General features: G+C 39.4%; 1 protein-coding gene across 1 annotated transcript; it reads left to right on the top strand.

Moving 5' to 3' along the window:
- Positions 1 to 878: 878 nt before the first annotated feature.
- trim8a (tripartite motif containing 8a) lies at positions 879 to 21,770 on the top strand. Its single transcript, XM_039671869.2, has 6 exons — positions 879 to 3,244; positions 16,948 to 17,043; positions 17,859 to 18,092; positions 18,549 to 18,580; positions 18,676 to 18,791; positions 19,974 to 21,770. Exons 1-6 carry the CDS (start codon positions 2,651 to 2,653, stop codon positions 20,600 to 20,602), a joined length of 1,701 nt encoding a protein of 566 aa, XP_039527803.1. The 5' UTR covers positions 879 to 2,650; the 3' UTR covers positions 20,603 to 21,770.
- The last annotated feature ends 1,718 nt before the right edge of the window (positions 21,771 to 23,488 follow it).

The raw sequence follows: 23,488 nt of genomic DNA, 5'->3' as shown, positions 1-23,488 counted from the left end.
GAGATGTCAATGTCAATTTTATTTGTATAGCACTACTGAACACAACCAATGTTGACCAATGTGCTGCACAATAAGAAGAAAGCATTACATAACAGGCTTAACAGAACAACAACATCAATAAAATACAGTGCAATGAAATTGTATCACTGATTATATGCCAAATCAAAGATACTTTTTTAGCTTGGATTTAAAAATGGCCGAAGATGAAGCGGATTTAATAGAAATGCGTTGGGCATTCGAGAGTCTATGGGCAGCAACCAAAAAGACGAGGTCACCCCTACATTTCATCTTTGACTTCAGGATACTCTGCAATCTCTGGTTGGATGACCTGTTTTATGAGCTGTTCAGTCATAAAACCCAGAATTAATACGTTGAAGTCATGGGTTCCAGTTTAAATGTTTATTTTATTTTCATTATTCGAGTAAAATAAGGTGTTATTTTCATGGTGAACATAGGGTGTTATGAGTGAATTATGTTGTGACTACTATTTTGAAGTGTTGTATAATGATGTAATGACAGAAGTGAAAGAGTAAATAAGATGGATGAAGTTCGTTATTCCTGCCTCGTGTGGTTTATTGCTGCTTAAAATTATAGATACCTGACAGATAGCACTCAAGGCCTGTGGTTAACATTAACTAACATTAAGGATTGATTATGTTATTATGTCTAACAAAAACATTGGTTTTTTTTAAGGGTAAACTGCTAAATAAAAAAAGTGATTAATTTACCGCAGAGAAACAGAATTTCGGACAGATCACAAAAAATGAACAAAAATAAATAAATCAAATAGATTAATAGAAGAATGCCCCTTTAAATCAAGCCCCGCCTCCGTATATTAACCCCTCCCATTTTTATGTGTCAAGTCCGCGCTGGTCACGTGACCGGGGGAAGGGGGAGTATGTGAACTGTATCCTGAGTTGCAGTCCTGTGCCTGCATTCCTCTCATCTAGGATTTGCTTGAAAGGAAAAAAAAATCATAAATAATAACAGACGCAGATTGGAATACGGCGGTAAAGCATCTGATTTCCACCAGGATTAACATTTTAAAGGACGTGATATCCCTGGATGATCGCTGAACTGGATCTTTTCGCTTTACGTGAAGCGTCTATATAAAGGGCATACAAATGAGAGGAAAAGTAAATAGATACGTCGTTTTTAATTCGCGTTAAACAGAAAAACAAGATGGCTGATAAGCGATAACAAGGGCCAAACGATATCGTCTCCTTTAAGAGCAACAAAGGTATTGATGTAGGCTTTGATACATGAATATTTTAGGCGAGTTAGCTTCTTCAAAATAAAATACATGACATTAGGCTCTAGAAATTAATGCAATCCGTCTCTGGTAAGTGCGAGCAGGTAAACATAAGGCGAAACATGGACAGGGATCGCGTTATGGATCATTCTATAATGCTCAACCAACACAGATAGCGAGAGAATAGATTTGACAAAGATAAAATCGCTGCTCGTTGGGGTTTAATGCTACGAGAGCATGTTGGCATGCAAGTATTACGTTACGCGTCAATTGTTTGTTCATTCAAAATCGCGTCACGCCATTAGATAGATGGTGTTTCTGGCTTTACCTTATAGTTGTAGAGGAGAGAAATCCTATCGATATAGTATTACACGCGCAGCACAAAGGCTCAGGTCTACTTTTTTAATATAATTCCAGCAGGGCAAATGTCATGTGCCCCGAGCACAAATCAAATGCGTGATCGACTGCTTCAGTAAATGCGTGCGAAAGGACGTTTTCAGTGCTTCAAGAACTTGTGGCGTCACCCTTTTCCTGTTTTAAACCTAAAGACTATATGCGTCCGATGATTAGACATTTTAACTTGGATTTGAAATGGCATAGGACTTTAGACAATGTTGAAGCCTTGAACCTAGTAGTTTATTAACCTTCAACGTATAGTCAGGCATCTGTCAGTGAGCCGTCTGGTGTTTCATGCGTTTGCCATAATTAAAGAGAGACTGATCTTTTTCTTTCTTTTTTTAACACTTTTGCCCGTCCATCGTTATCGTTTTTAACGATAAATTATACCATTTACGGGGTATCTGAAAACGTCGTTCATTTATGTAGCTTAAAAAATTAGAGAAGGCTCAAAATAAAGATGAAAATAAATGTGCCAGTATCTGGACCACAAACCAACTTTGCATAGATTAAATAATTACGTTTGTGGTAATAAACTATTCATACTTTCACTTAGTTATTAGTTATTCGTCTGTCAAAAAAAGTAATCACTTATAAAGTTTTTAAACATAGCACCAGTCATTAATTTTTCCTATTTGGGCTCATTTTAAATGAAGTCCTTTTTCGCACTTTCTAAAATAATACCCGAGTTATAGTTTGTTTGACAAATAAACATTTGTCGATAAAGAAGGGCAAGTTTCTCTCATTCCAAAAACGTCATTTACTCACGCCCGGTTGTGGTATTTGATTGCTGACTAACTTTGCCAGGAGCAGAAACGCTCCCTTGGCATATTAGGGTCTGATCAACAGCTGTTTTTCTGGGGCTTCTGTAATCGCATGGTCTTCATCAACTGACCTAACATCTGGATATAAATGAAGGAGTCCCGAGAATGAGCGAAACGTTGTTAGGACGGTGCTAGAACTTGATGTTTGCTTTCCACGAGCGGATCAAGTCAAGACGGGATGTCTGATCAAATGGCTGAGATGGCCGAGAGCTGGCGGAACTGCTTTGAGGAGGAACTCATTTGCCCCATTTGTTTGCATGTGTTCGTGGAGCCCGTACAGCTGCCGTGCAAACACAACTTCTGCCGGGACTGCATCAGCGAGGCCTGGGCCAAAGACACGGCCAATGTGCGCTGCCCGGAGTGCAACCACGCTTACAACCAGAAACCAAACCTGGAGAAAAACATCAAACTCAATAATATTGTGGAAAAATTCAATGCGCTGAACGTCGAAAAAGCGCCGGCCGTTCTGCATTGCATTCTGTGCAGGCGAGGGCCTCCTCTTCAAGCGCAGAAAGTGTGTCTACGTTGTAATGCACCGTGTTGCCAGTCTCACATCCAGACGCATCTCCAGCAGCCCTGTCCTGCTCCTGGACATCTACTGGTGGCGACTGAGGAGGTCCGGGCCTGGAGCTGCCCGCACCATGACGAATACAGACTCTATCACTGCGATGTGGAACAGGTGGCGGTCTGCCAGTACTGCTGCTTCTCCAGATGTGCGCCAAACCATGGCCATGCGGTGCGCGACGTGGAAGTACGACGCAATGACATCAGGGTAAGTGCTTTGGTCCGAACTTTACTGTAGGGACGTAGGGACTCCGCCTGTATCAGGGACTGATTGAGGCCAGTCCATTTTAGACATTACATTAGATAGATATACTATGGATTAACCTGGTAACCCAGGCCCTGAACTGGTTTAGCCCTGGTAAATGCATGAAGACCCCTAATGAATTGGCATATTACCCTTAATGAACTTTGCTAACATGATGGTTCTTTAAAGGGATAGTTCACCTAAAATGAGAATTTTGTCATCATTTACACACCCTTAAGTTGTTCTACACATGTATGAGTTTCTTTCTTCTGCTGAGCACAAAAGAATATATTTTGAATGTTGCTAACCAAACAGTTGACGGTTGCAATGCAATTGACTTCCATAATATAGAAAACAAAATACTATGGAAGTCAATGGCTACTGTCAACTGTCTGGTTTAAAAACAAATGGCAACAAATTATTTAAAAAAGAGAAAGAATGTATAGGACAGGACTTGGCTCTGTTCATAAATATTGATTGGATGGAGGCGGATGATTAATATGCAGATTTGAGAAATCTGTCCTTTCACCCAAGGATCGAATTATGACATTTTGATTAAAAATGACGAGGTCAAAACATAAATTAAAAAAAAAACATGCATGGATGAATTTTTCACAACAGCTTATCGAGATGAATTTAGAAAATAAATAAATTTATTTCCAGCCAACTTTAAAGCCCCCCTGAAATCAAAATGTAGGGTTTTTTTTAGCGGTTAGGATGAATATGTTAGCCTTAAAGGTATAGCAGAGGATCTTTCCGAATTTTAGAGAAGACCCGCCCTCTCCAATTTAAAAAAAAAATGCACATGCACAAACACAACACTCTTGCTCCCGAGAGGGAACGTCTATTACGCCTTGCACAATTATGTTGCAAATTCTAAACTAACTCAAAAATATTCATAAAAAAGACAAAAGTCAAATGCCCTTCCGTGTTTTATTTACTTATTATACTGATCGATTGAGTGACCGATGACTCAAGACATGATATGTGCAACCCTGTATCACACGAAATACGTTCTGAGGAAACTATTTTGCAAATCGCAATTACGTTACATGGCAACATATAAGCAGTGCTATTACGTTGGTCCTAATATCTCTCATTGTTAATACGTTATTTTTATACATAGTTGCATATGGAGAAGTAGCTTGATGCATTTGTGTAATAATAAACACACAAGGTTTTAGAATATGAACACACAAGATTTTAGAATATTTCAGCGTGATACCATTTACCATTTTGGTCAAAAGACTACTTTAGACAAAATGAGATGTTTACCGTGTCTATGCGGTGCATGACTCGTGCCAGGGCTAGCATTGTAGCTTGCATTAACTTTTACTAGTGACTTTAAATGGATTTCTCCAAATAGCGTGACAAACTTTACCTGTCTGGTAGAATCTTCGCGACTGCGGCATCAGTGAGAAGCCCAACCTGTGCTTTTAGCGCACGCCAGCATGTGATATTAACCCAAAATCTCTCTGGTCTTGTTTCTATATTCTGTGGCCTTTCTCTTCTTATCATACACTTCGTAAACATTTTTTCTCTTTCGACCCTCAGCCATTTTCAAAGGAATGGCTGAAACCGTAACTCCGACATAATACACCTGAAAGTGAAAACTACATAGGGATGAGCATGTAGCCTACGACGGCCTTACGTAAACATATCACCAGAATGATTGACACTTAGGTGGACCAATAGTATAGACTACCCACCCGGAAAAAGAAAATCCTCCGCTATACCTTTAAGGTTATGAATAAGCTGGTGTGTTGCAAAACAATCACAAAATTCGCATTTAGGAGGGATAAGAATTTAACTAAAACTTAGTCTCTCACTTGCCCTAAAATAGATCATTGAATTTTATGACATCACCGTGAACTTCAGCTTCTCATCACATCTTCTGTCCAATCAAATGCTCTCTAGAATCTAAAGTCCCGCTCCCTATGATATAAATACCACCTGGCCAAAGCGACTGTTAACACATCACGTTGCAATTTGGGTAGGAGATATCTATGTGTTCGGTTGCTCAAACGCTCAAGTTTTATTCCATTTTCCAACAGTGCGATGGTTAAGAATGAAATGGCTAAAATGTATTCACTCCTCTACAATTGAATCCAACATATCATCAGCGCTCGGATTCGCTTCCATGGTGCTGTCAAGTACGACTTGCAGTCTGTGAGGTACACTAAACGCTGTTGGCTATTTGAAAATGGGGAGGAGCAATTCAACATGCCCTGCCTTAGCTTCCTGTTTCAGTGGAAGTCAACATATACAAAGCAGCGCATTCCAGGGCACATCAGTGGCCCTTTAAGGCAGTTGCCCAATGTAAAACCAGGCATGCTGAAAGAAGCTGCACAATAGTGTGGTGTTGGGATGAAATATTTTAGCATAACCCTGGTTCCCCTGACAAAAACACAATAGTATTTTCCATTGGCTTTTGGATCATAGCAGAAAACCAGTTCTGTGAGTAACAAAAGCTTATGATTCTTACATTTTGTTTATCATGATAATCTTCACAAATGAACACAACTTAAGAATTTCGAAGCATAAATAAAATGGGCAAAGGTCAAAAGCTAAACGTCGGCTACACCATGGTCTTGTGACTTCGATGTCACCATTACAAATTTTCCGTCAACTCTTTCGGTCTTTGTTTAAAAGCATTTTTAGATATAATAGCTTGCAGGAGCAGGACTAGAAACACAATGAGGCAGTGAAAGCAGACTAGTGAGTAGATGAGTTCGATGACATTTAATGTCCCCGACAACCTCTATAGTCCATTTAGACACTTGTTAGCAACCGCCTTTTACAAGACAAGTAAAAGCTTTAAAAAAATCACAAGAGGGTATTAGTGGTGTGTTTTATATCATAGAATAGAAGAGTAGCTAGGGACTCACCGTGCCTTAAAATTAGTGCATATGAGGTGCGTACACAAAGAATTCCATTGAATTCATTAGAGAGGCACTTCAAGAGTCCGCACACTCCACCAAAAATCCAATAATTTTACTGAAAAAGTGGCAAACGTTTCAGTCACATGTGACCTTTCTCAATGCCTAGGTTACAATCTCTTTGTACAATGTCTTTAGTGGAGTGCCTCTCCTATATCATAGAATAAAATGTGACCTGTGTCAACCAGTTTAAGTAAAGTTCTTAGGGAAAAAGGCTCGCAATTTTTATTTCAATTCAGCTGAATATTTTAGTTAATTTAAACAAAATGTCGGAACGCTTCAGAAAGCTTGTTTGAAGAACTATTTATTTACTATGATTATATTATAGGAACTTTTATTTGTAATGTATATAAATGTTTTATTGCCCATACTTTACATAAACAGATAAATACAAAGTACTTTTTGTTAGTATTGCATAGTACTACACTGACATGGTACATACTAACTAACACTGTAACATTTAGCTTTACTCTAATGTAATGGCTTCGCTCTGAGGAACAAAATGTAGCCTACCAAAAGCCTCAATTTAGAGACTGATCTCATGAAATGGCGTATGAATGACACGCCAATTCGTAATTCCATTTTTGCCGTGCTATAATTGCTTTTCAGCGTGTTCATCAACGCCGCTGACTAACGTTTACTGTATATATAAATATATGACCTACCCCAACCCCGTCACTGTGTTAATACCATGTATTAGTCTTCCCCTACCATCCTAGGAAAAAAAATATCGCTCCCCAGATGTAGATCTACATTTTGCTTCATTTCGCTCAGACATTTAACGGCATGTACATACACCCAGAATCACTCGGACATTTAATGGCGTAGACATACACGCAGAAGATGACTGTTCGTTTCGGCGTGGACATAGGCCTACACGCGGATAGCTCAAAATGCGTATAGAAAACTCGCCACTTGACTTGCCATGTTGCAATTTAACATTCAGATTTCTGAGGACTTGAAAAGACTGAACTTTGTTTTCCTATTCAGGTTTACTGTTTTTAATTCTTCATTATGAATGAACCTATTGGATGGGTGAAAAAGAGTAAACTTCCTTTCAAAGGCTGAAGCAGTCACTTCCTCTTGAAACATTAGGCCTAGTTCTGTGTTGGAACATGAATATATACCTAGATAGTTCTGTCATATCCTAAATCTCTGTACCCTGCCAGCTGAATGTTAACACCTGTATAATGAGACTGTCAACACTCTTTAGAGCAAGAAATATCGGATCTTCTGCTTTATTAAGTTATTAGTGAATAATTGCCCCAAAGCCAGGCAGGATACGCGTGCAAAAACTAGCTTTAGTGCCATCTGTAATGTTCAGTAGCAGGGCAACTAAAAATCTTCCATCAGTTTCAGTTTATCAACCTAAAATAAACACTTTGGTATCTTCTTATTTTAAAGGTAAATCCTATTAAAGGGTTTGTAATGGCTCCAAATAGGTTTATTCTCAGTTATTTGAAATGTTCACTGCATAATAAATTCCATCTACACATATTTTCTTCTTTCCTTTCAGATTCATTGCCAAATAGCAGAAATAATGAGCCTATCCATTAAAAAAAAGTTTTACAGGGTAGCACTTCACCAAGGAATATTATAGATGCAAGTCATCTTATATGTTAACATTAAGCTCTTGACTATTGGAAAACCAAATGTCTGATAATCATATACTAGCAAAGACTTAAAGTGGGGTCCAAAAGTCCACACTGAATATCAGCGTGTTCTTAAATTGATGTAAATGGAGAAATATTTCAGATTTCTAGGTCACTAATCAAATAAGTAAGCTTGTGGCATTTATTATGTGATATTTATTTATCTTACTCCATTGAAAGTTAAACTTTTAACTGAAATGATGCTGCTGATAATGTGATATTTGTAATGTAAAGGCTTAAATCCATTTTTATTTCCTGCATTTATTTCTCTTGATCCTCAAAGCTACTTATTAAAAGCTCTCTTAGCTATCAGTTAAACTGATGGATACGCCAATAAGAAAATTAGCCGGGACATTCTGCAGTGTAGGAGTGAAAAAAACCACGCAGTTCCTTCAGCTGCCTCCCAAAGAATAATGAACTGTTGTGAGTTGGGCTGCTGCTGCTGGACTTGGCAGGGGTGACTTCTGGATGCGTGGAGGAATGCTTTTTAGATGGCCAATGTGTCATGGCTCCTAAAGCAGCCAAGTGTCTGTAAAAGGAGGGGGAAAGAGAGGGAGGAAATGGACGCAAGGCCTGCTCTACCCACAGCTGCTGTTGAAAGACACACACATCCCTCTGTTCTTTCTTTCGCAAGTGCATAAATTTAGAGAGTGTGACTCAAGTGGTCCCACAATAAAACTGCCTGGCCTTCTTTGCTCCCTCGCCTCTTGTTCAGGAATAGGACATGGGTTCTCGGCAGACACAGGAAGGGAGTGACGGTGACCTCAGTTCCCTCTCTGCTCCGTTCCCAATAATCCACCTCCTGTTTGCAAGGATGACATCATGGGAGATCCAATGGAGGATCACCTTACTATCTCTTTTGCTCCTTTTTCTACTGGTTAATATGACAGGCTTTTACTCTTTTGGATGGCCCGCTGACATTCACGCTTCATAGAATAACTTCCACAAATGAACTGCGTTTTTTAAATATAGGACCCAAGCAGAGAGGAATTATATAAATGTGGCTCAGCCAACATTTGACCGTTTTCTGCAAATTAGTCATGCTTTCAGTTGGGCCGGATAATTCGAAATGTAAATGCCCTACAGATTTTGCTCTAGAAAGACTTGAAAATTGATTGTGGTGGTGTCACTGAATAATTTGAGAGGCCGTTCTTATCACACCGTAGCACGCAGGCAAGTCCGGACAGCGTTATATGACTCTCACAGTCGGCCTTGAGAAACGTTCAGTACAGTCGGATGACTTCAGAAGTTTGGAATCACAGCCATATTATTGTGAATGTGATTCACTGTTTGCACCCATTACATGCAGGTTCTGCAAAGGATCTCATAACTGCTTAATCATTTGGGCTGCGTCCGAAATCTCATACTCTTTGAGTAAGTACTTATTTTTAATAAAGAATTAATTCACCACCAATAAAAAAGTACATTCACTTCTATATAGTATGAGTGTAATACGGACGTAATGCATTCGCCATGTTGTCATTTTCTTTTACCTACCAGCGTCAATTATGTCGCATCACTGCTATTCTCAAATCCTCTCCTGTGGCTTCATGGGATTGTAAAATGTCCATCGAATCCACACTTGTATGACTAGTACGTCATCCAGGTACTTTTTGCCTACTCTTTTATGAGTATTGTGAATTCGGACACGCATATTCAAACTGATTTTGACCTACCTCATGCGTTTTCAGATACAGCCTTAGAGCTTAACAGGAAGGTGTTCTGGAGTGAACTGCAAAAGCAAATGGAGAAATGCTAGTATGAAAATAAGGAAGTAGTAAGCAAGCTTGTTTTATCAGCTAATCACGTTGCTGGCAATGTCCTTTGTGATGGCAATTCATCTGGACAAAGCTGCTGTAGATGAGTGCACTGTGATTATATGGAAGCAGTTTGTACTGTAATATGGTGCTTTGCTTCTTCATGCTGTGTGCCATACCATTTCCGATTGTCATCATGCCTCTGCCAAGATGGACAGATTTTTCTTTGTTTTGTTTTTTTCATATTAGATAACCTGCTCAGATTTAACAAACAGTGTAACAGACATCTTTTACTATCTTTTAACTACATTTTGTTGTGTTGTTGTAACTACAACCAGGAAATGGTAATGGTGATGATACTGAGGTGGTACACAACTACTTAATTTGAAATGAATCTTGCAAAAAGGCACATCAGTTAGTAAATTTAGATTTTAATTTAGTAATGACTGGTACACACCGCACTCACTGACTCAGTTTTGTGGAACTCGCAGACAAATGGTTGAAATTGGAGGCAAATCGGTGCATGTTCACGTGAGTGTCAATTGCGTAGTGTGTATGATCATAGATACAAATCTGAGAGAAGCGCTGATGCATTAAATATTTTGCATGCTAAATATCTGGATCTGTCTAAAGGCGTCTTGGATCATTGGCTTCTTGTGTGCAAAATGCAACAGGATGAAATCCAGTCTCATGCGTGATTTGATGTTATTTCCTGTATCAATTTGTGTTATGTTATGTGTGAGATGCCCCTATTGATCGGCTGGTGACTGGAATTGGCCGATTTTTACGTGATCGGCCATGATCGGTCATTCTAACAATCCGATTTTATGCTGGTCAAATACACTCTGGCGCCACATGATTAACATTGCGCAACAACGCACATGTAGAAAACCTCGTGAATTATGCCCGTTTCACACTGCAAGCGTGTTTTATTTCCGACATGCATATTAATCAATGAGTGCATTCACACCGGGAGCAGGAGCAGCGCTTGAGCGTCGAGCAGGAGTTTCGCAGGGTTTCGGCACAGAGTCTATTTTTGCTGCACTGTTCACGCTCAATTAAAGTGAAAACACACTTTTGATAAATATTTCACACAAAAAGTGAAATGAACACATTTTTTAGTTGGATATTGGATGTGCGGTTCTTTTCTTTTTTTTTAATATTTATTCAAATTAACTTATTTTGATTTATTTTGTGGTGGTTCTGAAAAACAGTACAAACTCTGGTGTAGTCATACTGATCACATCCAAAATGCTCTATACATACACCAATCAATCTCCGGATGAACATTTAGGTGAAAGATACAGTTCCGTCAGCAATTAAAAATAAGCTTTTAGAAACATATCCAGTTTAAATCCATCCTCATTTACAAGAGCCTCTCCACTGAGGTAATTTAGGCCTTATACATTAAAGGGATAGTTTCATATTTAGATTGACCTCTTGAAAGTGAAATGTAACTATACACACCAAGTCACCAACCAAGAACCAACCATATAGCTATTCATTAATGTCTTCTGAGTGGCCTTAAAGGGATAGTTCACCCAAAAATTAAAATTAGCCCATGATATACTCACCCTGAAGCCAACCAAGGTATTATATTAAAAATGTCCTGGCTCTTCCAAGCTTTATAATGGCAGTGAATGGCTTTGTCTTTGGAAGTCCATCAAAGCGCATCTAGGCCTATTCATGATTAAAGTGCTCCACGCGGCTCTGGGGGTTAATAAAGGCCTTCTGAAGTAAAGCAATGTGTTCAGGAGCACGAGTTTGTCCATGTTGCCGGGGAGAAGTGGTCTCCGTGTCTTGCTAACAATGAAACTGGCATTTGAGAAGATGTGCTATGATGTTTTGCAGTAAGCGCGGAGCAAATTTAGCTTCCAAACTGTGTGCAAACGCTTGGATATATTAAATTAGTGCACATTTAGGCCTATGTAGGTTTGCGTAAACAATAGAGTTAGTAGCCATAAAGTGGATAATGTCAGGCTACTACTTGCGTGTTTTAAATGTTAAGTCATGTTTAAGGTCACACATCTCCTTTTTGTGGTCATTCTTTACCTGTGGTCATTGGACTTTCTGCTTGATTTCATATTAACGCATGGACCAGCTGTGTCCGTGATATGTCAATGCATCGCTTTGTCAGTTCCTGTGGAGTTATTTTTTTCTTCTCCGACTAACCAACTGATTAAAATTTAATCGACCAAGCCTCTTCTCATCAACTTATTTAGATATTTATATGTTGGATAGACCACTAAAATTCTCATTTTCCAGCTACTTTTCAAGATAGGTTAGTTTTATGTTAGATAATAGTTTATGAATTATTTCTAAATACTATATTTGTTATAGCACAAAGGGTACTATATTAAAGGAACGTGCCAGATCTGAACATGTATGCTGTCCCTTCTTTGAACGGATCTGTACTCATCCATTTTACAAAATCTAATCATGCACCATTCATTAAAAAATTGTCAGAAATACCGTGAATAAGTTATCTTCACAGTGCATTCAGAGCAGTGCGGTTCGCACATTTCACATTTAACTGCCAGGATTGCCTGACCTTTTGTCTTTGCTGTGAATGTATGTAGGTTGTTTTGAGTCACTTACAAACTGCAGAAATAAATCAACTCCCATCCAGCATTTAGCTGTGAAATTCACACACGCCCCTCACACTACCCCACAAAACTAGCTTATTTTGGTCTGAGCTTGCATCTTCTTCACCTTAAAATCTTAAAAAAGCCCTCAACAAGCCTATCATCAGGCTTTGCATCTCTGCAATCTAATGGCTTGCATTTATCACAGAGTTAATTGTCTGTAGGTTCTTTAGATGCTACCTTCCATGCTCAGAATCAAAAGAGATTGACAGATCGTATCTGCACATCTGCACGTTTAGAAGCGAGAAGCGCTCCCACAGATGTATAGCACATGGATACATTTATCTATACACCCACAGTTGTAACAAATTAAAAACCTTAAATGTGTTTTAATTGCTGATAAGCTAAATGCACCAAGAGTGCAGTAATTTTCTGTAACTTCCTGCTAGCTTGCATGAAGCTTTGGCCATTGTTGAGCTGAAGATGTACAGTTTCCTGTGCATGTAACTGTGTGTGTAATCGGTGACTAAGTCTGATACCACTGCTCAAAATGCCAGTCTGTAAGACCAAAACAGTGGTACACTCATCTGTTGAAAACTATTGATTAGTTCCAGAATGTAGTGAGCTGTTTTTCTGTCTGCGTATAGACTACTGCTTTTAATGGCAGCCTACTAACTGAAACGAAATGCTTTACATGGGCAGCAGCTCTGCTCAACAAACAAACAGAGAGAACTCCTATCATAAAGCACAAGAGAGATCAAGTTACAATTGACATGAATTTGGCGTTAACTAACATACTTCTAAGCGAATAAAGTGATTGCAATAATGAGCACAGAAATACATAACATTTTATCAGTACTTGATTAAATAGACAAACTTAAACAAACATGTTTCATGCTTTGTCCACCATCTTGGATTGGTTCACTGTGAAAGTTCACAATGGTTTATTTGCAGAGAAGGTAATGAGTTTTCATTGTCATGTGCAAAAGTAACATTTTTAGTGAACAGTGATATTTTAGTGCCATTGATATTTCATAGAATTCATAAATGCTTTAATAAAACTTCTAAAATAATAATAATAAAGCCTTTAATCAGCTCCTAGACCAGAGATTCTCACATGTTAACAGTTCTCTGATGTCAGTTTATGGTCATGACATGCAGGTAAATAAATAAAATATATATATTTTGTTATTTTTAAATTATTTATTTACAGCATAGCCTACATGATTCATCTTCGGGAAAACACATTAAGATATTTTTGATTAAATCTGAGAGCCGTCTCACTCCTCCGGCTTCTATTGTAATTGAAACTCGCCGGCTCAAAAGTTAGTAAAAAAATTGTTAAAATAGTCCACGGTCGATGATAGACGACAACATGTTCGGCTTTCTTCGCCACTAGTTCTTTGACGTCAGCTTGGTGTGTCCCGAGCTTATAGTATAACAATTTGATACAGCAAGTTCTCTGATTGATGGATCTCACTTCATAATTGTGGGTAATGTAGTATTTCATTGTCAATTTGGCATTTAAACTTTTTTTTATTATTAAAGGGATACTTCACCTCTGGAAAGATGAATGTGTATTTAACATGGGTCATTTATGTAGAAGAAATGCGAAATTTGTTTTGAATTTGGAGCTTTCTAGACTGAGAAAAGCTAGAAAATTAATTTTTTGGTTTATGTGGATGAAAGACAACAACTCCCAGAATGCACTTGCTTCGCTGTCCTAGGAGGCCACGCCTGCCGGTAACAGGCGCAGCAGTTAAACAACAGTCTAGGCTACAAGTGAGTCTCCATGATGAGTCTGCCTGAAAATGTGTTTCGAGATCGCCCAAATTGTCCGGGATTCAGCTTTTGTTCTACAGTCGGCGTTAATTATGTTTACTGTGGAGAGCAGGACGAGACTGAGGGCCGCGGGAGAACGGCGCAAGGCCGGTTGCGCGATTACTGATGACGGAATTTTCTTAGCAAACGCACATCAACCGATTATTTTGTTTAGCGTTCATGTAAACACTACATTCAGATTCACCAATCGGAATGAATTCAGTTAGATTGAAGCTAAAGGTGTCCATGTAAACAATGAATGACGTCTGCAGTAAGCTAAAGCTAAATCGCAGACATCGACGGCCGGACATGTCCGGAAAAAAGAGGATGGTAACCCCTACTACTCGGCTTTCTCCACAGAACAAGAGCCTGCTAGCTTAGCTTGCAAAAAAAAAGATGGCCGACACTATGTGTATGTGTACATTCTGTGAGTGAGATCCCACCCTCTATGGGCAGGTTGAAAACATGTGGGACAGCTCCTACTACTGACTGTAGTCTTTAGCCTCCGATGACGCAAAATGATGATTTTTTTGCATCATCAGAGGATATTTTCCAGACAAAAAATAGATAAATCTCTCGTCTCAGGGGGACATGAGGGTGGAAAGCATGGTAATTCAAAAATACTACAGGTTTTCTACTAATACAAAGCAAAGCTTAATGCTAAATCCTGAAGTATCCCTTTAAGGTAAATTAACACTGACTTGTGAACTCAGGGTATATCTGTACAGAGAAAATGAATGATATTTTTTACTTCTGGACTATTGCACTAAAGCTGTTAACTGTAGAGATGCTGTTTGTTTGGCATCCATGCAAGGGTTTACAGGAGTCCGGTTGCTGTAGGCCCCAAGAATGTGCCTCTTCTCATGTGACCTATAGATCCTGCAGCGGTCTCGTACACATCTCACTATGCAGGGATAACGTGACAATCTGTCACTGACACTGAAAGAAGCCCATGCAAACAAAGGGAGAGATAGCGAGCAAAATGAGAGCCTAAGACGGCCTTGCCCCCTCTCGCTCTGCTTCAAATTTCCACACTTATTAATGCGCACACTCGTGCATGCACAATGTGCGTTATTGTTGTCATGACAGCTGCATTTTCCCTTTGCAATCGGCCCTTTGAATGTTGCATGGACGTTTGTCTGATTAAACAACTAAATTGGCTAGTTATTCAGCATCCTATGGACTTTGGTGTGGTGAGGTACAGTTCTTCTTGTGGGCATGTGAAACTGAGTATAAAGGGGATTATAAAAGCTTCAGCACACTGTCAGGCTTTGATTTGGCTGGGGGATGGGGGAGCTTTGGGGTTAGTGGCTTCCTCTGAATCCAATTTAAAACCTGTCCAGACACCTAATAGAAGGCACAATCACACAGCAAACGTGATTCTGATGAATTAGTCTCATTGCCGAAATGTTTTGTTTCTTTCATTTGCTGTAATAAGCAAATTCTTTTTTTCATTTTTTTTTCATTGAGATGGCCTACAAGGATGTCTGTTTGTTCTGGGTTGTATTTTGTAGTGGATGGAGAATGCATTGCTTTTGTTAGCTTGAATTTGACCTTAAGACTATTTGATTAAAAATATTTTGGTAACACTTTACAATAACGTCCAATTAAATTACTTTAGAAAATGCATTAACTAAAATGTAGCTAACAATGAGCAATACATTTGTTACAGTATTTATTGATCTTTGTTAATGTTAGTTAATACAAATGCAACTGTTCATTGTTAGTTCATGCCAGGTCTATTAAATAATATTTACAGATACAAGTTTTGATTTTAATAATGCATTACTCAGGGATGCACCAATATGAACATTTTTGCCGATACTGATAACCTGTAATTCTTTATATTTGAAAGCCTATAACCGAAATATTGGCTGATGAATGCAAATCCAAATTTTTATAGAAATTGAGGGCCTGATTACACAAAACAAACTCACCATTAAAAGCCATGTCCCAAGCACACAATTATAATGTTTCATGTATCCTAAATGACTGCCTTGTGCTGCATATGTTGGTAACTGTATTTTCCTTTTATGAAGTGATTTCAATCATATTTCCAGCCAGTTAAAACCATCATGACAAACATTCCGCATCTGAAGTGTCTCAGCTGAAGGATATAATCCATTATTTATAGGGTTTAATATTATCTGACAAATTTTCTTATCAGGCTGATAAAGATAACATAATAAAAAATAATCATCTATCGGTCAATAATGATATGGTGGCCGATAGATCGTTCATCCATAGTATTAGTAAATGTTGAAATTACCATGAACTAAGGTTAATATGTACTTTACAAGAATAATTTGGTTACACTTTATTTTAAGGTGTCCTTGTTATGGTGTATATTAATTACAGAGTAATTAAAGGAGAACCTCTGGCACAAAATGAACCTTTGGTTTAATTAAACATTGGTACCTAGTCAACCGTTCTCTGTGATTTGTTTTCATGATAATCGAATGTAAAGAGTTTTATCTCTAAAAACTAACAAGGCTCAAAATAGCCCCACACTGACACAGTAACATAATGAGGGTCCCTACATGCAAAACGAAGCATTGAGAACTTTGTAAGTGTACATACAGTTTAATAGATATTTTATAATATCTTCAAAGGTTCATTTTGCACCTCTCCTTAGTACTTTATCTGTACTAAAGTAGTAAAGAACTGAGTAATATTAATTAACAACATAACTGTGCATAATTTACAGTGGTTTTCTAAAGTAAGTAGTTAAAGTGTAATGAGGACACCATAAAATAAAGTGTTATTTTATTCATGTAAATGGGACTTTATTGTGTTACCAATATTGCTAAAAATAGTTTGCAGTTCAGATGTTCCTTGAACCTGGAGTCATTCTATTTTGTTAAGTAAGGCAGATCGAGGTTTGATTTGTGTTGTCTTTGTTCTTCCCTTCAGCATATGTTAATGAAGCAGCAGGATCGCATTGACGATCGGGTGAAAGACATCGAGGAGCAGCTGTATAAGTTGGAGTCTGACAAAGTACTGGTGGAGGTAAAGACGAATGCATACGATACGACATGCACACATGCTTCTGTCTTACTCTGTCTATCACCCTCTACTGCAGCTAATGAATATGGAAGAGGCTGGTTTTGTCTGTATGTAGACCTTTTCTCCCTGTCTGCAGTTTTATGTTTGTGTTCAAGAAAAATCTATTAGACAAGTGTTAATACTACAAAATAGTACTGTCAAGGAGGAGGTCTGGTCAAATTCCCCTGTTCTCATATTTGGATCCCATATTTGGAAAGTAAAAAGTTAATTTTGGACTGTATATAAGCTTTTCTAAAGTCAAAACGTGGCGCGTGGTTGCAGGTGATCTTGTGAAAGTATATGAAGATTTTTAATAATAATTTAGTAGCACAGGTACACATTTCACTCTTTTGTGCATCTCACAGGCTATTAAACCTCAGAGAGCTGCACTACAAACACGGTCTCCAAAAACCCCGCCTTTCTGAGAGCCTACTCTGATCTCATTGGTCAGATGGGCCAGTTTGTTTTGATTGGTATACCACTTACAGGCCATGTTGGAAACAAAACGTTCATTACTATAGCTGAATTTTAGCTCCGCAGGATTCCTCAGCACTTGTACACACGGTGATACGAACAGTTACGATGGCGTTGGTTTTACAGTATTAACTTGAGCTCATGTCCTTTTTTCCCCCCCATTTAATTTCACTGATGTCTGAGCAAAATAACTTAGTCATTAAAACTATAAAATCTGTGATTAAATCCTACAGGGTGATATTTGTTAAAGTTTTCACATTTAGGGAAACTAGAAATTCAGTGTGCACCTTGTGTTTGTTGTGCAGGATAAGGTACAACAGCTGAAAGAGGAGGTGCGTGTGCAGTATCACAAAATGCACCAGCTCTTAGAAGACGACCTGGGGAGAACTCTGGAGGTGCTGGATAAAGCACACTCCAAATACTGCCAGGACAACTCAACCCAAACCCTGCAGCTCAATGCACGCCGTCAGGAGGCCAAGAAACTGCTCAGCTCTGTCCAAGTTGTGTTTGACAAGGCGGAGAATATTAACATCATGAAGGTGAGGTCGATTCTCTCTTTCACCCTTCACAGATGGCTTCATCTGGTCATCCTTAACTGCCCATGATATCCTAGCCCCGTGTGCACAATTTGAATGTTGCAGGAGGATTAATAAATGCCTACCAAGAATAAAATGGGGAAATCTTTAAATTTTTCCTCACGTTTTGATTATTAAAAGTGATGTCACGGTTTCTTGGAAGTCTGTCTGAAACTTTCCTTCATATAAAAGCGCTGTCTGTCTGACTGGGCAGTAAGGCAGCTGTCTCGGGCTTCAGACTGTCATAAACGCACCGTGTGAATGTGCCCATACCTGCGAGAAATGCTCCCCTGTCTGTGTGTGGTGGTTATCAGTAGATCTGCACTTCCAGATTTTTCCATGTTTACAGACAATGGGGCAGTCAAGCAGGAGCTTGTAGAGAAAGATTAATATTGTGCTCTGTTCTGTTTTGCTTTGTAGAACACAAAACCAGTGAAAATACTCATGGACAGGTATGTCATTTATGAACCAAAGTGCAGAAATTGATTGAATTTGAATACTTTTATTGAATATTTTTGAATCTACTAATCAAATTGACTTTTTACAGATCAGCATCATGTACAGGCAGTGTTCTGCCTCCTTATAAAGTGGGTCATCTTAATTCCAAAATATTCCTGTCTGAAGTCTCAAAAAAGGAAAAGAACTTGAGAAAAATACTGGAAGGTTAGTAAACTTGCTCAACTTACTTGGTCTCTAATTGGTTCATGAGTTCTGGTGTAAAAGGTTTGCTCATATGAAACCAACGTGAATAAAAAGATCAAAACCAATAAAACATTGACGAAAAAAGGCGCTGTTTACACAACACCTTTTTCAACTAAAAACTGAAAACTTTTTATGCATTTTGGACAAAACCCAAACTTTTGAAAACTGGTTTCAAAGTGAAAGTTTTTGAAAACATCACATTATCACTTATTATGTTATAATCTCCATGTAAAGGCTGGTTCACATGGGACGATTTTCAAATTGTCGGCCGATTTTCCAAACCTGAGAGACCCCACACACGGCGATTTAAAAAAAATCATGGGTCTAACAGTTTTGGTCGTACGGTGTGTGGTGCGCAGCCACACAGCAAAATCAACACATCACACACGAACTGATTTGACTCCCGAGCATTCCCAGGTCAGACGGAAAATCTCGCAAAATCCCTCGATCAAATGTGACTTCAGAGTAAACAATCATGGCGGACGAAGAGGGATGCAATGGCGATAGTGTGTAGTTTATTTTTAACGGAAAAAAACGTCCACCAAACTTTCTGGTGCACCATACCGCCGGGCGTCGGCTGTTCTGATTTCGTTTCCCGCCGTTGCTTCCTCTGCGCCTCGTCACCTCGCTTTCTGATTGGCTACACTCCACAGTTAACAGGCTACGTGCTCGTTTGTCCCCGGGGGGCACCACACACGAGGAGCAATCGGGCCAAAAAAATCCAACATGATTGATATCCCCGATTTGAGATCGGAGCAGTCCCGGCATCCTTCCGAGCAGACGAGAGCAGTCTTAACACACCACACATGGCAGGAATATCTGATCAGATTATTTTACGATAATCGGAGCATCCTTAAGATTGTCTGAAGGGGTGAATCGGCGCTAAAATCGGCCTAATAATCCTGCCGTGTGATCAGGCTTAAACTACAAAAACGTTAATTTGTGAAAATGGTGATGTCATGCACATGCGTATTAGCCTAAGAAAAAATAAATCTTGGTTTTGGGGACTTTTTTTAAACTTTTATATGATAAACAATTTTGAAGCACAACCAATTGAGAACCACTTTCTTGGCTTGTGAAAACATTTCTGTTCAACACATTGTTTTTTTCCACAACTCATTGTCCTTATCCCCTTGTTTCCAGCACCATTCAGTACTCCCGCACACTTCCTCCAGAGCATATCTGTCCACCCCTCCAGTGTGAATACCTCCGGGGGTGAGAAACGCAAACACTCCACAGCCTTCCCTGAAAGCAGCACAAGCCTGCTGGATTCCTCGTCAGGCCCCATGAGCAAACAGCAGTTCCTGGGTCAAGGTTCCAGCTCCACAGACGGGCCGACGTCACAGCCGCCCTTGGCTCCCTGTAGCTCCACCCAGCACATTGTAGGCCTCAGCAGTAGCAGCAGCGCCCAGTCGGTCCATCATTCCAGCTCAGTTTTTACTCCGGCTGACTACCCCAATCCCAGCTCCTCCCAGCAGGCCATGCTGCCCCAGTACGGTGGCCGTAAGATTCTCATGTGCACGATGGACAACTGCTATTGCTCTAGCGTCCCCTCCATATCGAACCACCGTGGCCATCCTCCCTACCCTCGCTCGGGATCTTTCCCTTGGACACAGGATTACTCGCACCCCCTGCCCTCCACGGCCTCAATGTCCCAGCCCCTCCAAGGGCTCTCCATGCACGACTGGATCGACGCCTCACAGAGCCACAGGCACCCTGATTTCTATGGATTGTATGGGCAATCTTCCACTAAACCATACGTCACCAGTTAACCTTCCACGGCATCTCCGGTTTATCTCCGATATCTCGCTCATTTCCTTCCTAGACCTTTTTCCCGCCTGTTTTTCAAAATCAGGCTTGTTAACTTAACAATTACAAGGAAAACAGCACTTTTATCATGCAATGTAAGCCTCTCGGCTTAAACTCAGATCTCTTCCAACTTAAGCATTAAAACCCTGTCTGTCCCTGTGTGAAAATAATAAGGGAATCTTTCTTTGAGAAATGTGGAGGCGGGACCCAGCTGAGTTTTTAAAATTACAAACAGATTTTGGATAATTGCAGAGGGTTTTGACCCGGAGCAGATAATGATCACTTGTAAACAGAGTTAGTTTTAACTCCTTTCACCTCCCCTCTTCTTGCCTTTAGGGCATCTGGAATCTGGTTGGTTTTTATTATGTGCTAAAGATTCCTTTTAACATTGCTATTAATCTTCTACAGTTTTATTATCAGTAGATGGGGAATATTGTTATTAAAAAAGAGGGATAGAGTCTGTTTATTATTTATCATATTTCACCTCTACCACACCTTCAGATTTTGGGCTTTTGTTTCTGCTGAACCGCTCCACAGGTAACCACGATTATGGTTTGACGTGTTACTTACATTCCTTAGAGGCCAGAGGTTCTTTTTTTTTCTGTTATGTTTACAATTATGTATTAATAATTTTCAGTAGGTTGGAAAAGATCAGTACAAAAACTCAATCCAGGTTCTTTGGCGGCTTCACTCAAAGAGGTTCCACCAAGCATGTCATGAGCTATTGCATCTGAAGCACTTCTGGATTCTGCTTCCTGTCAGATAATGTTATTTCCTGCATTTAAGCAAATGTGAAGCATGTTCAGGATGATTGGTGCCTACACACACCTCTGAGTCTTATAACGGTGTAGATATACTTCTGTTGTAATCGGTGACGCTGAAGCCCGAAGGGGTCTGTAGTCACCGTGAACACTGATTGTTGAGAACATGCTGGACAAACTTCCTGTTTGTGTTTGTAGGCATGCAGGAAGGCCTTTATGTGCACTCAGAACTCAGAAAAGACTCAACTGAGTGAGACTAGAGAACAGTTGACTTTTTTTCCACATATTTTATACAAGAAAACTGGATGCATACATTTGGAAATCAAAATAAATGTGCTTCAAAAGAGTATTAAATGCTGGTTTAAACAAATGTGTGTGAAAAATCTTTTGTAATTTTTCAATGTAGTTTTCTTTTTGGTGGCAGAAGTCATGGCTTTAAACTATGGAGTGGTTCTCAACCAGTGAGCCTCAGAAAACGTCTAAACGTTTTTTTTTTTTGAGGAACCAGTTACCACTTTCTTGAAAAACGTAGATATTTGAGGTAGCCTAATTTAAAAAAAAATGTGATTTCTAGACCTGGAAACATCATCTTAATTAACCATATTTTATAACAGTGGACATTTTTATTTATTTTACTATTAAAAATGTTATTTTTTTTTTTTATAAACGTATGCCAAGCTCTAAAAATATTTTATTGTGTTGCAGACCCAACTAAAATCCCATAAATCAAGCACGACCCTATTCGTCTTTGACTTGGATCGTTTGCCTAGACCTTGTTGTTGATTATTAAAACAGGTTTGGAGGTTATATTTGAAGTAAAGTTAATCATTGTTTATAAGATAGTAACAGCCTTATGGGCAAGTCCGAAGCGAAAACTTGAGCGAAATATGTGGCTTCCAAAAAAAAAAAAAAGCCAAGACTACTTTTAAATCATTTAAATATAGCAGCCTAAGGACTGATGCCAGAATTTCCAGCTCTTCCTCATGGGTCAATGGGGCAATCAGTCACATTTTTCCATTAAGGCATGGTGGGATGGGGGCGCAGGGCCGGCTGAGGTATAAAGGGGATGGGGGAAGTAATCAGGCTTGAAGAACAGCTCATCATTTATTTATAAAGTGTAACGTTCCAGCCCCTCTCCTCCCACAAACCCCATAGATTCATGTGCCCTCAAACCAACACAGTCAACATTTTGTGACCAATTACAAATCTGACTATACTCTACCCTTTTTTTCCCCCCCTGTTTGCTGTGGGTGGATACGCCATATGCTCCGAGAGCTCTACAATGGGTTTGTTTTTCTGAGCTCTGCCGTCCCATGATGCTAATCACTGGCTCATTGCAGCCCGTGGGAGGACTGAAGCCTGCCGGAAGGATCGATTGCAAAACACAACAGAGGCTGCCCGGCTTAGCTCCTCTGTACATGTGATCGCATACGGATGTATGTGAGGCCTGAAGTGAAAAGGGAAATAAAAAGCAAAGCAAACATGCGCATTTTTCATGTAAAGGAGTTGGTGTGAAAATGTTAGAGTGTGGACATGTTTGTACAAAGGCTTCAAGGTCTTCTGTACTCTTTTAGCCCAGCACAGACCAGCTGTAGTCTAAAGCCTCTTGTTTTTCTGCTACAGTCACATTTGCTTACTCTTCCTTTTCCATCAATTATTAAAACCTGCCCTCTGTTATTATTGGGAACGATGTTCCACGATGAAGGCTTTGCTGGTGGGGATCACGTTAGCACTTTTCAGATTTGTATTGCTCCGTGTTTTGAACTTGTTCGTGAACTTGCAGATTAGAGAGCGGACACGTGTTTTCCAGACTGAAAGCCTGTTCACACTAACACAAATGTTCAGTGGGAAAATTCCATCTAATTTTTGTATGATTTGTCTGTTCCGGATTCAAACAGTTTTATTTGAACAAATGCTCTCGGTTTGTGTTCATTTTTACAGGGAGTTATTCTCATTTCCATCGCACTGCGAAGAAAACTGGCCAAACGTTCGATGATTTCGATCCATGCTTTTGGTCATGTGGTGCTATTAACTGTTGCTTAACAAAATAGTAGGTGTGTTTGACTTCAACTGTGGCTGGATTTAACC

This window comes from Pimephales promelas, chromosome 11 (assembly GCF_988280905.1).
Source record: "Pimephales promelas chromosome 11, fPimPro1.hap1.1, whole genome shotgun sequence".
Taxonomy (NCBI): domain Eukaryota; kingdom Metazoa; phylum Chordata; class Actinopteri; order Cypriniformes; family Leuciscidae; genus Pimephales; species Pimephales promelas.
This window is presented reverse-complemented; position numbering and strand designations above follow the sequence as displayed.

Excerpts from the sequence above, each read along its gene's own strand:
- trim8a (XM_039671869.2), top strand. The coding sequence starts at position 2,651 with ATGTCTGATCAAATGGCTGAGATGGCCGAGAGCTGGCGGAACTGCTTT. Across the intron at positions 3,245-16,947 it reads TACGACGCAATGACATCAGG|CATATGTTAATGAAGCAGCA; the intron begins GTAAGTGCTTTG and ends TCTTCCCTTCAG. Across the intron at positions 18,093-18,548 it reads AGAATATTAACATCATGAAG|AACACAAAACCAGTGAAAAT; the intron begins GTGAGGTCGATT and ends TTTGCTTTGTAG.